The following is a 16553-nucleotide window of genomic DNA, read 5'->3' as shown; positions in this document are numbered from 1 at the left end:
GTGAACACAACTTTGGGTATAAGCAGAGCATGAAAATTGGTATAACCGCAGCTCTGGTTGTGAGTGGAGCAAGGTGGGAACACCAGGGTGGTGCGTCCAGAGCATGAAAACGGAGTAACAGTAGCAGCTATGGCTGTAAGCAGAGTATACAACATGTAATAACAGGCATGTAATACGGATCCGGCTGTCGGCTGGGGACGGAATGAGATGTAACAGCCAACAGGTGAGCGCAGCTTGAATGTGAGACCAATCTGAGTGAATACGAACCAAGAGTAGAAAAGTGCAGTACAGTGAAGACGTGCGGATGCAGCAGAAGACATTAAATAAAAGCCGAAAGTGTAAATGCCGCTCAGGATAACAGCGGAGCATGAAAGTGTGAGATTGTGGATAAGCTCTGCCTGTATATGTATGTTTAAATTGTACTGGAGCTGTCATTTGGCATTTCGGGCACTAGAGGCCGCTGTTTTGCAGCACAGTCAGCATGCTTCTGGGTGAACCAGTAAGGATTGTGCTGTGAGGGGCTGAATCCGATTCCATCCTGGCTTGCAGATGTCCGGCAGTGAATGGACACTCAAAGGAAGGAGAGCGTCTGCTGTCCCCTGTCAGGATCCAGCGCTTTGAAAGAGAGGTTGTCCCAGGAAGACCAGTTCCAGTGTATGGACAGAAAACCTTAGCATCAAGCAAGGCCGCACGGTTGCTGAGAGCTTGGTGGCCATCCCGGGTAAGCGGCATCCTAGGGCCCAGAACGGACGCAGGTCAGTACACCTGATTACCAATTGTACCTAACTGTTTGGCGCCTAAAGTAACGAGAGACTAGCCTAGGCCTTGTATTCGCTAGTTAGATAGGGTTATAGCTTTGTTAGGCCTTACTGTACTGGACTGCAGCGCAGTAATTGACTTGCAGGCTCTGCTGCGTCTGCCACCCGTTAGGTGTGTCTTCTATAGCGGCACAGTACGACTTGTAGGCTCTGCTGTGTACGCCAGAAGGCTAGGCCTGTCCCTCGGACAGGAACGGTGACTGTGGGCCTGGGGTATTACTTATACTGTTTGTACTTGTGTTAATACTGTTTCCAAAGTAAAGTTTATATTCTTGCATATAAAGCTGGTATCAGTGTTGCTTCCATGTCTGTGACTTTGCTGTATCCTGGGGAGCCCACCCCGGTACACGGCTTACGAAAGTGAAATACATGAAGTTTAAAGATGGTGGTAGCGGGCGGGGAGACACATGGCAGGGAACAGCTACAGCAAAAGGCCTAAACAATAAACACTGCGTCCGATCTCCAAACATAACGTCACGTGCAGCCCAGGTAACTCTTACTTCAGCCGGATTGCTGTAAAGAAACTTTTCATACGAGACGAACGAAGCAAAGTGAAACTTGTAAGATTTATAGGAACCAACTCTTAATACCAACAACCAAAAATGAAAAACAAATGGAAGTATTTAGGCCCAACGAGCAAACCTGAGGTAGCAGATTCTGAGGCGAAGCCTCCCATTCGCTAGCAAAGTCGGATCCGACCGGCCTGGAGAGACGGCCCCGGCTCAACCTACTTACGTAATATGGCGCGTGCATGCTATGGTAGCAGAGAGCAAAATAACAAGCTCCATGCTGCAAAGAAAGACTCCTACCACCAGAGAAGCTAGTCTGCTAATGGCACCCAGCGGCAGCTGTGCACCTGAAAACACACACCTGTGAGTGAGTGTACCTGAGAACTCCCGCCGGGGAGTGAGTGCACCTGAGAACGCCCGCCAGGGAGTGAGGGTGTGGCTCGTATATGAAGAGCCTCCGCCCCTCCCACAAATGCAGGCTGACTAATCAGCCTTACCAACATATCTATATCAATGGAATAGACATATATATTTATAGCAGCACACAACAATATAAGTACACACACTATAACAATTCACTATTACGGTGTTAACTACACTAACACAGTCCCAAGTTCTCCCCAACTTCTAACTACAATTGTAATAATACACATACATACACTTTACCAGCAGCCCACCCAATCCTGGCAATATACTATCCCTACGGGGAATAACCAGGGGTTATTACGGACACTGTTGCTGCTGGGGGTAAGCAGGACAGTAACAGGGGTAATGAGGGATCTACAATCCTGGGGGAACACAGGGGATATTAGGGTTATAGGGGACTCAGGGCAGGAGAGGTTAAGGGTAACCAAGGGTTATAGAGGGATTTGGGGTAAGATCACCAGGGTTATAAGGGGGTGACTGGGCTGCTTCCAGGGTACAGGCTCATCAGGAAATAATGCTGAGACATGAGGTCAGCAGCCAGGGGTTAGGGGATGGTTGGTACTCAGCCATTTCCAGGAGCATGTGGCCGCATGTGGCCTCTCTTCCTTCAGGGGGCTGTTCTCTCCCATGTGTCTCTGGTTCTGGTCTGGTTGCAAGATCCCCCTGTTCCTGGTTTCAGGCTCCTATATCAGCCTCAGAAACAGCCCACCTCCCCCTCCTCAGGGATGTGACATCATAGTGTGACTGTGACGTATGCCTGCCAGTTGGCCCCCTGAGGCTAGCAGCACCACACGCCCAGCCATGTCACAAACACAAGGTGGGGCCGAGCATAGTAACTAGGCTGATAAACTCAACAAAGTGCCTCAAATCAATTGATCCCTTAGCCTTTGAAGTCACCAGCCACCTGGAGACATATCCACCCCCCTGCAGGAACTGTCTGAACGCCGTACCTATGGGGGGAATTTAAGTATATATATATGTATATAGATACTTGGGGCGCATCTATATACATATATATACTCATTATAAACCTGGGGGATAAATGGGCAGTTATAGGCCCATATATATATATATATATATACCTGGGGGAGAGCCATGGTAGATACACATATATCGATGTTTGGGGCACATCTACCTGCATGTACATATACATAATATAAAAGGGCCAATATACCTGCATATATGTAAGGGCATATATACATTTATATTTAAATCCAAACTTCCCTCAACACTAAGCTTGACTGTTGCGGTCACTCTCCTCACAGTGGATTGCATCACCATAATCAGCTACCCCTTATATAAGTTTACCCTCCCTTTGAATCACCCAATCCAGCTCCTGCATTTTCCCGCTCCTACCCTTGCTCTATTAACTCCTGCAGTTCTGGCCACTTTCCTTATGCAGTTAACTGGCACAAGAACCAGAAGCCACCCACGCTGACCCAAGAATGGACTGTGGTGAAATCCACAAAGTGATAACCTCCATAGGTGCCAACCATGTAGGGTACCTCACCTGCCTACACCATTCTGCATTGGGTCTGCCTTCCTCCACTCTTGACTAGGGTTGAGCGAACCCGAACTGTAAAGTTTACTTTAGGATTTTTGGACCCCGGACCCGAACATTTCAGTAAAAGTTCGGGTTTGGGTTCGGTGTCCGGCGATTTCTTAGCGCTTTTTGAAAGCCTGCACAGCAGCCAATCAACAAGCGGTTAACTGTCTGACCTTAGAAGCCATCACAGCCATGCCTACTAATGGCATGGCTGTGATCGGCCAGTGCAGCATGTGACCCAGGCTCTATATAAGCTGGACTCAGGTAGCGCCGCACGTCACTCTGCTTTGATCAGTGTAGGGAGAGGATGCTGCTGCTGTTACCAGTGTAGGGAGAGGATGCTGCTGCTGTGAGGGAGAGACTAGGAGAGAATCTTTAATCAGAACTTGAATCTAACTCAGCGATCTACATACATTATGTTGTGTGGGTGCAGGGCACAATCTTTTTACCCTGCCCTGAGCCCAGTGACAGAGAAAACTAACTTTTATCCGTCTGTTAGTTAGGTGAGCGGCGGCGGCCATTTTATGCAAGCTCAGTGCACCAGCACAGCATCTGTGGATTTATGATTAAATCCAAGCTTGAAATACTGCAATAATAATTTGGTTTAAAAAAAAACAGTGGGGGCACAGTGGAAGCACAAGGCGAAGGCAGAGGAGGAGGAAGAGGTCACCAACGCAGCTGGGGCACCGCCAGCATCTTAGAAGGCAGGGTTATCATGGCCGAAATGTGGAAAAGCTTTGTCAGCACGCCACAACAACCAGCACCACCAGCTGATACGGAACGTCTTAGCAGGAGGCAGCATTTCAGCAACATGGTGGAGCAGTATGTGTGCACACGACTACACGTACTGAATAACGGGTCTGCCCCCTGCAACCTCTGTGTCTCCAAATTGGGCACATGGCCTGAGCTTGGCCTTTACCCCTTGGAGGTGCTGGCCTGTCCTGCAGCCAGTGTATTATCTGAACGTGTGTTTAGCACGGCAGGGGGCGTCATCACAGACAAGCGCAGCCACCTGTCCACAGCCAATTAACCAGGCATGGATCCCTCAGGACTTGTCCGTACCTTGTGCAGAATAGACATGTATACCGGCACTAACCAGCCAGTGTTATACTGCAGCGCAATTGCTCATGTTTGTATTTTGGATATTTCCCACTCTTTTGAAGTGTACCTTAATTTTGCAAAATTAAATTTAAACCAAAAAACCAGTGTTGTCTATCTCGTCCTCCTCCACCGCCGCTTCCACCTACACCGCTACGTCCACCGCCTCCTCAAACTCCTTCTCCATATGGACCTCCACCTCATGAATCAAATTTATTTTCTTTTGTACGTTTTTTATTTTATATCATTTCACTACTTTGTCATTTACATTTTCGGGTGAAATTCACAAATTTTTGTGTGTATAGTACCACTGCTATACCTAGTAGACAGGTTAAAAAAAATATAACTTGTCATTAACATTTTCGGGTGAAATTCATCAATTTGTGGGTGTAATATACCCCTCCTCTACCTAGTTGACAGCTTAATAAATTTCAATAATTTTTATTTTACATTTTCGGTCGACAATAAACAATTGTTTTCTGTCATAGACCCCTGCTCTACCAAGTAGACAGGTTAATTAATTTCTGTAATTTTTCTGTTTCATTCTTGGGTTGACATTATACAGTTTTAGACGTGAATAAACCCCTGCTCTGCACAGGTGACAGGGAATAAAATGTCTGAAATGCTTCTGTAATTGATGCGCGCCACCTCCTTTGATTTAATGCTTAAACTTAAAGAGGACCTTTCACTGCAATAAAAAGTCTAAAATAAGCATACAGACTTGGAGAGCGGCACCCAGGGATTGGCCAGCGCTACAGCCTGGGAGAAGGAGACGCCGGCAGGCTCCTCCCAGTTGAGCCGAAAATCTGAAGATACCGCAGCCTATACCGGGAGAACGGAGCGGTGCCCAGAGATAACAGTAAGTGCAGGGAGATCCCTGGGCGCCGCTCTCCATGTCTGTATGCTTAGTTTAGATTTTTTATTGTAAGGTCCTCTTTAAACAAGTTGTCCCACATTTCCGCTATACTCTTTTGGCCAACATTTGCGCCTCAATAGCTTTTCCCACATTTCTTCTCGATCCCAATTTTTAAAAATAAATTTATCTCCCTTAAATTTGGTCTCTTTTTCTCACGCCCTGCAGCCGGTGTATTGTCTGAACGTGTGTTTAGCACGACTGGAGGGTTATATTTCCCAATGTTTTGGGGTGTACCCTAATTTAAAAAATAAAAATAATTACAAAAACCAATGTAGGCTACCTCCTCCTCCACCGCTACTTCCACCTACACCTCCACATCCACTGCCTCCTCAACCTCCTACTCCATATGGACCTGGTCATCCTAGATCAAGATTTTTTTATTTTTATTTTACGAATTTTATGTTATTTTAATTAATTTCCCTATCCACATTTGTTTGCAGAGCACTTGCCATGCTCTTAACCACATTTTGACGACATTTGCAGCCTTCTAGCCCTTTCCATGACATTTTTACAGCCATTTTAGTGCTCAAAAGTTCGGGTCCCTATTGACTTCAATGGGGCTCGGGTTCGGGGTCAAGTTCGGGTCAAGGTCGGGTCCCGAACTCAAACTTTTTTCAGAAATTCGGCCGAACCCGTCGAACCCGAACATCCAGGTGTCCTTTCAACTCTAGTCGTGTCCTTTTTAATAAATTATTCTGTCTTGTGTCCTGGTGTCTGTTTGGTTTCTGTATGCCTATGAGATGTTCTGCAGCATTTCTGAGAAAAATGAAGTTTTAATGTATGCAAATGAGCCTCTAGGAGCAACGGGGGCGTTACCATTACACCTAGAGGCTCTGCTCTCTCTACAACTGCCGCATCCTCTGCACTTTGATTTTGTAAGGGCCATTCATTATATTACATGGGACAAGGACAGTGCCCGCAGGTCTAGGATTACTTTTGTCTCCACAGTCAATATTCTGGAAAAAATTGGATCATATTGGGACAGACATTTCCAAAGATACCAGAATATAACTGTCCACACCTGATGGCCTATAGGAGCAGGGGTGCACCGCCAATGAGGCGAGGTGAGGCGATTGCCTCAGGCAGCACCAAGTAAGGAAAGGTCTTGGGCAATAAGTTCTTTCACTTTGGAAGCGTTCATCTCAATGTCATGTGCAAAATGGACATTTCCAGAACAACCACCTGTCTGCGTGCACCGCACTAGGGGAGATCCAAGGGGCCGTGAGCAACGTGTGATCCATTCATTTCTTTTTCTTTAATGGTGGACCACATTGTTCAACATTTTCTTCATTTTCACGAGGGCCTCCTCTTCTCTCCCTTTCAGCAGCATGTTTTCCAGTTACCAAGCCTCCAGTCCTCTCCTGCTTCACCCGGACATGTGTGGACAGAGGCTGTTGTGTTGATGTGTCCATCTGAGTAATTGTAACCTCTTCATTCCCCATGGTGGGGGCTGCAACAGAAAAGCAGATATTACGTTAAAACACCTTAGGGTACAACCACACGGTCAGGTTTTCTGATGAAGATTTGGAAGCCAAAATCAGGAGTGGATCGAAAAGGAGAAAAGTATATAAAGGACAGATACGACTTCTCCTCTTTCTTAAATTCACTCCTCGTCTTGGCTTCCAGAAGTGCATCAGGAAACCTGAGCGTGTGGCCGTTCTCTTACACGTCAACGACTATGTTCAGGAAACAAGACAAGTGAAGCCGTATTTAATGGTGAATGGAAAAAGTGACGTATAAATCCCATAGTGAGGGACAATTTCCAGGCAGGAGAAGTAGTGCAGCTCATTATGGCTGTAGGCTCCTTGCTAAAAAGCCACAGATTAACCTTCTAGAATCACAACATGGTAAATCTCCTGTGACTTGTAATGTAGATCCACCCCAACAATCAAAGTACAAGCAGCAGATTTATGGAATAAATTTGTGAAATGTCCAAATTAGAAACAAGTGAATAAATTCTATAAGAATCTAATTTGTTAAAATTTGTCTGTCAAACTAATTCGAAGTTTTGGTGATTCACCTTGGGTGAATGGTGCAGAAAAGACGGCCCAGTGTCATTTTAGTGTGAAAATTGATGGGAAAACAGGAGGTAGAAGGAAGATGAAGGATCACATGACACTGGGAGTGAGAAGGGAAGGGCTTTCCCTTATTGGCTCACAGGTTGAGAGCCTGATCAGCCAATCAGAGGTCAGGATTCTGGCAGGTCCTTCTGCTCATGTCCTCTGTGTTTGCCAAAATGCAATTGCAGACACAAGCTATCACTATAGGTGTGATAGACAGTATAGGGAAAGTATAGTGACAGAATTAGGTAGATTGATGGTTTTATCAGGGAAAGCACACAGAGACTAAGCGAGGGACCGGTCACTCAGAATTGTGCCTTGTCTCATACAACTTACTGGCAAATTCTACATTACAAATCCTGCAACCAACAGCCAGCCAGCTTTTTTTTTTTTTTTTTTTTTTTTAAACGCTGAGCAATTGCCCCTTTTTTTCCCTAAAAATCAGTTTCAATTTATTTACTATTTGTAACTGGGCATTTTCAGCAGTTTTCAGAGAATCAATATACCTGTTTTAGTGAACAGCTGTATACCGTGTAGTCACAGCAAACACATTTTACCATACCCCTGTTAGTGAATGAGTTGTACCCCTCACTAAGCGTCCCACTTCCCACCATCCATGGTACCACAAGTCGCAGAAGCGGCAGTAGCGCCAGCAGTAGTCAATTCAGTATGATAAACATGTGCCACGCCACCTAACAGAGACATACCGTTTAAACAACCAGGTTCAGGCCTCCCTGGACGGTGTTTCTGACACATACCCTGTTTCCTGACCACATGGACTTTTGGGCAGATTGGGACAGTGGATTGAACGGGCTCAGTTTGCTCCCTCTTTACTGTCTTGTCCACCAGTGTCATCACAGATGTTCAGCATGACGGCGCATCATGACACCCTAACGGATAAAGTTGTCCTCTGGACATGGATCTGTGAGGAATTCCACACAACAGTATCTGAAGACTATGAAAAGATCTGCCAGTTACTGACAGTGGTCATGCCCAATCATGCTCTCTGCCTGCCATCATGTTCCATAAAGTACTGCTAACACTGCTCACCCTACTGCCACTACTACTACCCCTACTAGTACATCTCCTGCCTTGTCCATGAGGTTCTACACTACACTGCTGGTGCTTATTCCAAAAAAAGGTAGAATCTTTGGGCGCTTGTTCAGAACAAGCTATTGCTTCTTCCAATACTGCCGTACAGCCTCAGACTGGCCCTCGGGGGAACAGGTGAATCTCCTGGTGGGACCCTGAACATGCTGGGCCCTAGTCCCCCATCCCCTGCACATGTGGCAGATGATCCAGTAGACTAACTGCACTACATATAGACAGGCAGCGTGTGGTACTTCAGTCAGCCTATGTTCATAGAAAACTGGGCAGATTATTTAGATGGCCAACGTGAAACATTTTTTTGAAAAATAAAATATAAAAAAAAAGACAAGAGAGAAAAAATATGTGTCCTGTGAGACCTTAAATTCAGACCACTTGGAAAGAGATTGATTTGGGAAGAGTCAATTCAGACCTGATTTGTTAGAATCAGACGTGAAACGAATTTGAAAAAATTTGCTCAACTCTATTTGGGAGACATCGATGACACTTTAGTTTTGTCGGATTCTGAATTCACGATTTGCATTAAAAAAAAAGGAACAAGAAATCATACTACAAGTAATTTATTTAAAATTAAATAAAACTCCCAAAATTACCAATAGGAACCTCACAACATCATATAAACTTAAAAAGGCCTAGCTTATAGAACTAAGAAACCTAAAAAATGTGGCAATAACCCAAGAATAGAGAACGTCAACTTGTAGATAATAGTATATAAAGGTTTATTAAAGTGTACATCCCATAAATGATAAAAAAAACAAGATGGAAAAAGAGACAGCCAGTAGATGGAGGATACAGAAGAGCTTACAATCTATGAGGAGATAGATGTGACACAAGAGCTTACTGTCTATGATGAGATAGAAGTGACACAAGAGCTTACAATCTATGAGGAGACAGGGGAGACACAAGAGCTTACAATCTATGAGGAGATAGAGGTGACACAAGAGGTTACAATCTATGAGGAGATAGGGGTGACACAAGAGCTTACAGTCTATGAGGAGATAGGGGGGACACAACAGCTTACAATCTAAGAGGAGATAGGGTTGACACAAGAGCTTACAGTCTATAAGGAGATAGGGGTGACACAAGAGCTTACAATCTATGAGGAGATAGGGGAGACACAAGAGCTTACAATCTATGAGGAGATAGGGGTGACACAGAAGGTGACAAGTGCTTGTGTTGTACAATGGTCCGGCCATCTTAACACACTAGTGGAGCAGATATAAAGCTCCCTGAGCTGTCACCAGCCGATATCTGTAGAGCTTCTGGGTGCACGGCGTATGGTGGAGACTGATGGATGATGGAAGAATCATTTAGAAGAATGACGATGAAGATGGGAGTATAAATGGAGAAGAGTTAGATTAGGGGATGTGATGGTACACCCTAAAAAGATGTATTCATATGGAGCTCCAAAAATGTAGATGTTGCGATTTAACCTAATTTCTTGGGGTAGGACGTTCCAGAGTTCTGGTGCAGCTCGGGAGATGTCTTGGAGACGGGAGTGAGAGGTCTGTCTTATGGTGGATGTCAGTCGAAAGTTGTTGGCTGAACGTAGAGTACGGGTAGTGTTGTGGACAGAGATGAGGGGGGAGATGTAGGGGGAGGAGGTGACACTATAACTAGTTTTCTTTACCCATTTAAGTTTTTAGACTTACCGCCCTCTCTTCGTTCTTCTACATTGTCAGTAAGAAGCGTCCGGTCAGTGCGTCTGTCAGACTGCTCTCCATGACTGGAATCTACCTAAGAAAAGGACAGTGGATATAACATTAGACACCTTACAAACCAACTGAGTCTTCACACGTGGCTCCACCTGTTAATGTTCTGAGCATTGCTAGGATATGAAGTCACTTTCAGACTGCACCCTTGGCAGCCCCACAAACCATTGCTAATTTTTCAATGCAAACTCCTCACACATATTCTCTGCATGGCGACCCAATCCAGTAAATTGGGCAGATTACTGTTCTCGACATAACCATATGGCCAGGAGCGCCTCGATGCATAAGAAACCCATTGGCTCCATCTACTGACATCGTGTTCAACAGTGTTTGCAACTTTTTGAAAGCACTAAAAAGTTTTCATGATCAAAAAACTTGCAGACAAATGCTAATTTTTCGCCATTTGTGAGACTAAAAACTAAGGCCTCATTAAGAAAAAACCTTTGCTTTGCCCTTGTCTTCTCTATAGCACTTTAATAAAACTAGAAACCATCTACACTACTCAGAAAAAGTTATAAAGGATATTTGGATTTTGGGTGAAATTTGTGGAAATGTAAAAAGTTCCGGCTCCAGTGATATTATATCATGAAAGTCGGGCATTTAAGTAGGAGCAGCAATGGTGATTTCCTCATCTCAATTTATTGAAACAGAAGCCACCACCAATGCTGGGTATACCGCCACAAAAATGTCAGTGTCTCAATAACTTGTCATGTGGCCTTGAGCATCAATTACAGCTTCACCATGACGTCTCCTGCTGTTCACATGGCAATTTATTGTCTGCTGAGGCATTGCATCCCACTCTTTTTGAAGGGCGACCCTCAGGTCATTGAGGTTCTGGGGTAAAGAGTTACGAGCCTCTACACGGCGACTCTGCTGATCCCATTGGTTTTCAGAGGGGTTCAGGTCTGGAGAAAGTGCAGGCCACTCCATTTGAGGTTCCCCAGTTTTCAGCAGCCGTTCCCTAATGATGTGACCTCCATGAGCTGGTGCATTGTCCTACATGAAGATGACATTAGGCCTTTGTTGTTCATGCAGAGGCACAATGACTGGATTAATGATATTCTAGTAGTATGGGCTTGTCACTGGACCATTCACAAAGTGTAGGGCAGTTCTGGATTGACTAGACACACCTGCCCACACTCTAACACCCCCACCACCAAAGGCTCGTCTGCCGAAAACAGTGGCTGATGCACAGCGCTCTTCCTGACGTCTCCAACATAGTTGGCGGCCATCATTTCTGCTCAGCGTGAATTGACTTTCCCCAGTGAACAGCACTGATGCCCACTGGTCCCTCCTCCAGTGTAGATGCTCCCTTGTCCATGAAAGACAATGATGCCTGTGCCTGGTGGTGTGGTCAGGTACCTTGCAGGTCATCTGCCATACAGACCACGTTGATGTAAATGGAGTTGAATGGTCTGACATGACACTTGGGTGCCTCTCACCTCCCTTACATGTGCCTAGAGTTGTGTGGCATTGCTCACAATGAAGCGGTCATCGGTGTAGGATGTGGCCAAAGGACATCCACTTCTATGCCTTTTTGTGACTCCTCCAGTCTCTCTGTATCTGGGATACAACCTGCTGATGACACTCTGTGACACTCTAAGCTCAGTGGCCACTTCTGTCTGAGAACATCCTGCTTGAAGCCTCACAATGGCGAGGTACTGCTGATCAATTGTTAGGTCTCGTCTTGGTCTCATGATGGCAAAATGTAAACAATATAGAAGGACTCCTGTACTCCACTTTGAGTTTCAGTATAAAGCTTTTATTTTGTGCGGTTCCAGTCAAAAAACGTTTTCGGCTGAATAGCCTTCTTCAGTGTAACCGGATTTTTGTCGCAAGGTGTGCAAAGCTGAGTGGGGGTGAAGTCCCTCAGTGGGTAGCAGGATACGCCCACTCAGCTTTGCACACCTTGCGGCAACAATCCGGTTACACTGAAGAAGGCTATTCAGCCGAAAACCTTTTTTTGACTGGAACCGCACAAAATAAAAGCTTTATACTGAAACTCAAAGTGGAGTACAGGAGTCCTTCTATATTGTATATATCTGGTTTGGGAACCATCTCCTAATACCCACGCTATCCAATTAAAGAACTATCCAACCTTATAACGGCAAAATGTAAACAGCATGATGAGGGGGACTGTTCAAATACCAATTCTAATTGAGCCAGGAAATTTATTGGGTGATTCACCGATCAAACACCTGTTGGGAATTTTGCCGTTAAATTCCTTGTTAGAGAACAGCAAGTTGTGGAAAAAATACAGAAACATTGAAAAGTTGGACATGTGCATTCAGAAGGTTAGAGAAGGTCACATTCAGTTCTCCTGTAAAGGTAAGATGGCACTTTTGGTTGATCCTAAAATTTTACCCACAAGCCAAATATCCAGAACTTTGTGAGTAGTGTATGTCACAAATAGAATTAAATAAGAACACCAAAAATTACTTCCTAAAAGCACACAGAAAACATAAAAAATTTATGGAGGTGTGTAGATGTCCTTAAAACCATGACATCGAGATCAGATGAAGGAACTGACTAGCAGTGTTGTTCCTACTAATTAAATGGATATGTGTCTTGTGAAAATTATTTGCAGTGATCACCATAAAAAAACAACAACTATTAATTCTATATTGTCAACACTGGAACGGTAAGGAGCAGAGACACAACCCTAAAGGCATTGAAGCCCTCATAGACAATACATATAATATACCACTGACCACTAGAGGATGGACAGTACACCGCTAGATAACCATGGACTGGACACATAATATACCACTGACCACTAGAGGATGGACAGTACACCGCTAGATAACCATGGACTGGACATATAATGTACCACTGACCACTAGAGGATGGACAGTACACCGCTAGATAACCATGTACTGGACATATAATGTACCACTGACCACTAGAGGATGGACAGTACACCACTAGATAACAATGTACTGGACATATAATATACCACTGACCCGTAGAGGATGGACAGTACACCACTAGATAACCATGGACTGGACATATAATATACCACTGACCACTAGAGGATGGACAGTACACCGCTAGATAACCATGGACTGGACATATAATATACCACTGACCACTAGAGGATGCACAGTACACCGCTAGATAACCATAGACTGGACATATAATATACCACTGATCACTAGAGGATGGACAGTACACCACTAGATAACCATGGACTGGACATAAAATATACCACTGACCACTTGAGGATGGACAGTACACCACTAGATAACCATGGACTGGACATATAATATACCACTGACCACTGGAGGATGGACTACACTGCTAGATAACAATGTACTGGGCATATAATATACCACTGACCACTAGAGGACAGACAGAACACCGCTAGATAACCATGGACTGGACATATAATATACCACTAACCACTTGAGGATGGACAGTACACCGCTAGATAACCATGTACTGGACATAGAATATACCACTGATCACTAGAGGATGGACAGTACACCACTAGATAACCATGGACTGGACATATAATACACCACTGACCACTGGAGGATGGACTACACTGCTAGATAACAATGTACTGGGCATATAATATACCACTGACCACTAGAGGATGGACAGTACACCGCTAGATAACCATGGACTGGACATATAATATACCACTGACCACTAGAGGATGGACAGTACACCGCTAGATAACCATGGACTGGACATATAATATACCACTGACCACTAGAGGATGGACAGTACACCGCTAGATAACCATGGACTGGACATATAATATACCACTGACCACTAGAGGATGGACAGTACACCGCTAGATAACCATGGACTGGACATATAATATACCACTGACCACTAGAGAATGGACAGTACACTGCTAGATAACCATGGATGGACATATAATATACCACTGACCACTAGAGGATGGACAGTACACTGAATTACTGAAGTATCAGTCTTGATTCTGTTGTTGTAGGGACTGCTACATCTGTATCTAATTCTCCATCCATCATTCAACAATCAAATGTAATGTATGGAGGTAAACACATTTATGCCATCTGAAGAATGTTAAATAGGAACATCTAATATTATAAAAATAGAAATATTGAAATTCTAGTATATACTGTCAATCATTTCTGACACTTGACTCCTACTTTTGGATGGAGTTCTTGGCTTTTTCCTGGATACTTTTTCTTTAACTTTGATATCCATTTTTCTGCATCAGTTTTTTCCATTTTTGATTTGTTTATAAATGGCTGAAGATCTCCACAGGCGGTTAGGTTATTAATTAGTTTATCCACTGAGATTTTAAATTGATTACCCCAAGGAACATTGAAAGCAATCACCAGTTGGTTCCACACACAGTTGACTCTATGATTACAGTGCCTGCTTTCCTCATACAGGTCACAAGTTGGTTGGAGTGGACATCCTATAATTTCACCTTTCTTACTCAATACCTCCAGACTTTCTGAGGTGGATTCAGGTCTCCAGTACAAGGTATCACCCAGTAAAAAGACATTTGGTAGAGGATCACGTCTTACTTGGAGCCTGGGAACCCTTGGGTGGTCTTTAAATCGGCTGTTATCAGGACAGTGCACGACCACATAGTGAACAATCTCCTGCTTATAGATGTCCGTTCCCAGAATACTGAGCTGTGGATTTTGACCTACACAAAACTGAGCCTCATATAGAGAAAGGAGGTCAGAGAACTGGAAGGAGAACTGGAAGTTCCCATATCGAGAGGCCAATTTATTAAATGCTGGAGAGTTAGCGAATTGTTGCATTAATTCTTTTTCATATTCCTCTGCCTCACATTTCCGAACAAGTTTTTGGACGTGAGTGTAAGATTCTTTTCGAGCCTTCTCTATGTCATGGGAAGAAACATCCACCGCCCAGAAGGAAAGGTTTGCCAATTTTAATCTTCCCTTAGTTGTTCCTATAAAGGATTGTGATTCCAGAATCTTCCTGGTGGACTCCAGGGTGGTGCAGTGCTGAAGACCAGTGATGGAGAACTCTACTGAAGGACGAAGGAAGATATCTGATCGGATTTGCTCAATGTTGAATCTCATATTTTTTCCAGCCTTATTAATGCTTTTCTTCTGTAGACACTTATAGATCTCTTCTACGGATAATAATTCTTTTAGCTTGAAATATCCCAAAGATGACTTCGAGCTTATAATTTCCTCAATTTCTGTACTCTGAGAAGAAGCCATTGCTGCTGCCGTTCCCTCCTCTGATCGGGTGTAAGGTTCAATGTCAGATCCAGATCCTGAGTGAGTCATATGAGGAAGTTGTGCTCTTTATAATCTCCACAAATATACATCTTGGCTACACCTCCAGGAGGCAACTCCTCACCCTCCCTGTCTACAGCTGTGGTCAAAGATTTCTCTCTTTAGTCAAATGGCTTTTTTTTTTTTTCTTGTCTTTTGATTGTTATTTCTGCCTCTTCCTTCATACCTGGGGTTCTGTAACATTCTGCTTTTTGTGTAAAATTGCGTGAGAAGACTACATTATTACCAGAGAAACATTATAGAATATTGCGGTATTACTGGCTCCAGCAGGTAAATGGGATGAGGGTCACTAAGAAGTGGCATTATAGCCTGATCCCAGCTAGAGATGAGTGAATCGAAGTTGCCGAAGTGGAATTCGATCCGAATTTCAGGAAAAATTCGATTCGCACCGAATCCGAATTTACTTACGCTTCATGGAAACGAATCACATTTTAACCTAAAATGGCTGGTGCACGTGTGAGGACATGGAGAAAGGAACTCTGGGAAGACGGGATAACCCATAATGCCATGCATGCAGCCAATCAGCAGCCAGCCAGCCCTGTGATGTCACAGCCCTATAAATAGCCTCAGCCATCTTGGATTTTGACATTTTTCAGTGTATTTAGTGCAGGGAGAGACATCAGCAGGCGCTAGGGACAGTGCGAGGCCTAACTTTTTCTGGGGCAGGCAGAGGTCGCAGCAGTGGCAGCAGAGGTCGCTGCAGAGTAAGGGGGTGTGGCACCAGGGGTCACAGCGAGAGGCCTAAGCTCCCGGGGTCATCTAGCGATCGTGTCTAGACCAGCAACCCAGTGGTTCTTGAACGGTTGACTTGATTTTCGACTTTGTCCCAAGTGACATCAGACACCCCCAGCCAAGAGTCGGTGGGTTTGTCAGACACAACCCTTAGTTGGTGTGGCCTGGGAGCAGGCCCTGTGCCCTCACCTGTCCTCAACCTGCCTCTGTCCTTTTCTGTTCCCTCAGTCAGAGAAGTGTTATATGCTGTGGGCTCAGCCCCACTATACAGCGAGGACGAGCTACTAGAGGACAGTCAGCAGTGTGGCGAAATAAAGGATTATGGCCCATATACTAAAACTTTGTTTCCT

General features: G+C 44.5%; 1 protein-coding gene across 1 annotated transcript; it reads right to left on the bottom strand.

The window, feature by feature from the left end:
* Positions 1 to 5886: 5886 nt before the first annotated feature.
* LOC122925184 lies at positions 5887 to 15581 on the bottom strand. Its single transcript, XM_044276715.1, has 3 exons — positions 14335 to 15581; positions 10133 to 10217; positions 5887 to 6763 (listed from the first exon to the last, which is right to left on the bottom strand). Exons 1-3 carry the CDS (start codon positions 15460 to 15462, stop codon positions 6555 to 6557), a joined length of 1422 nt encoding a protein of 473 aa, XP_044132650.1. The 5' UTR covers positions 15463 to 15581; the 3' UTR covers positions 5887 to 6554.
* Positions 15582 to 16553: the final 972 nt, after the last annotated feature.

The sequence above is a fragment of the Bufo gargarizans genome, chromosome 1 (genome assembly GCF_014858855.1).
Source record: "Bufo gargarizans isolate SCDJY-AF-19 chromosome 1, ASM1485885v1, whole genome shotgun sequence".
Taxonomy (NCBI): domain Eukaryota; kingdom Metazoa; phylum Chordata; class Amphibia; order Anura; family Bufonidae; genus Bufo; species Bufo gargarizans.
Note: the sequence above shows the minus strand (reverse complement) of the source record. Positions and strands in the feature narration are given on the sequence as shown.

Excerpts from the sequence above, each read along its gene's own strand:
- LOC122925184 (XM_044276715.1), bottom strand. The coding sequence starts at position 15,462 with ATGACTCACTCAGGATCTGGATCTGACATTGAACCTTACACCCGATCA. Across the intron at positions 10,218-14,334 it reads GCCAAGAACTCCATCCAAAA|GTAGATTCCAGTCATGGAGA; the intron begins GTAGGAGTCAAG and ends TCCTTTTCTTAG. Across the intron at positions 6,764-10,132 it reads AGAAGAACGAAGAGAGGGCG|CCCCCACCATGGGGAATGAA; the intron begins GTAAGTCTAAAA and ends TTTCTGTTGCAG.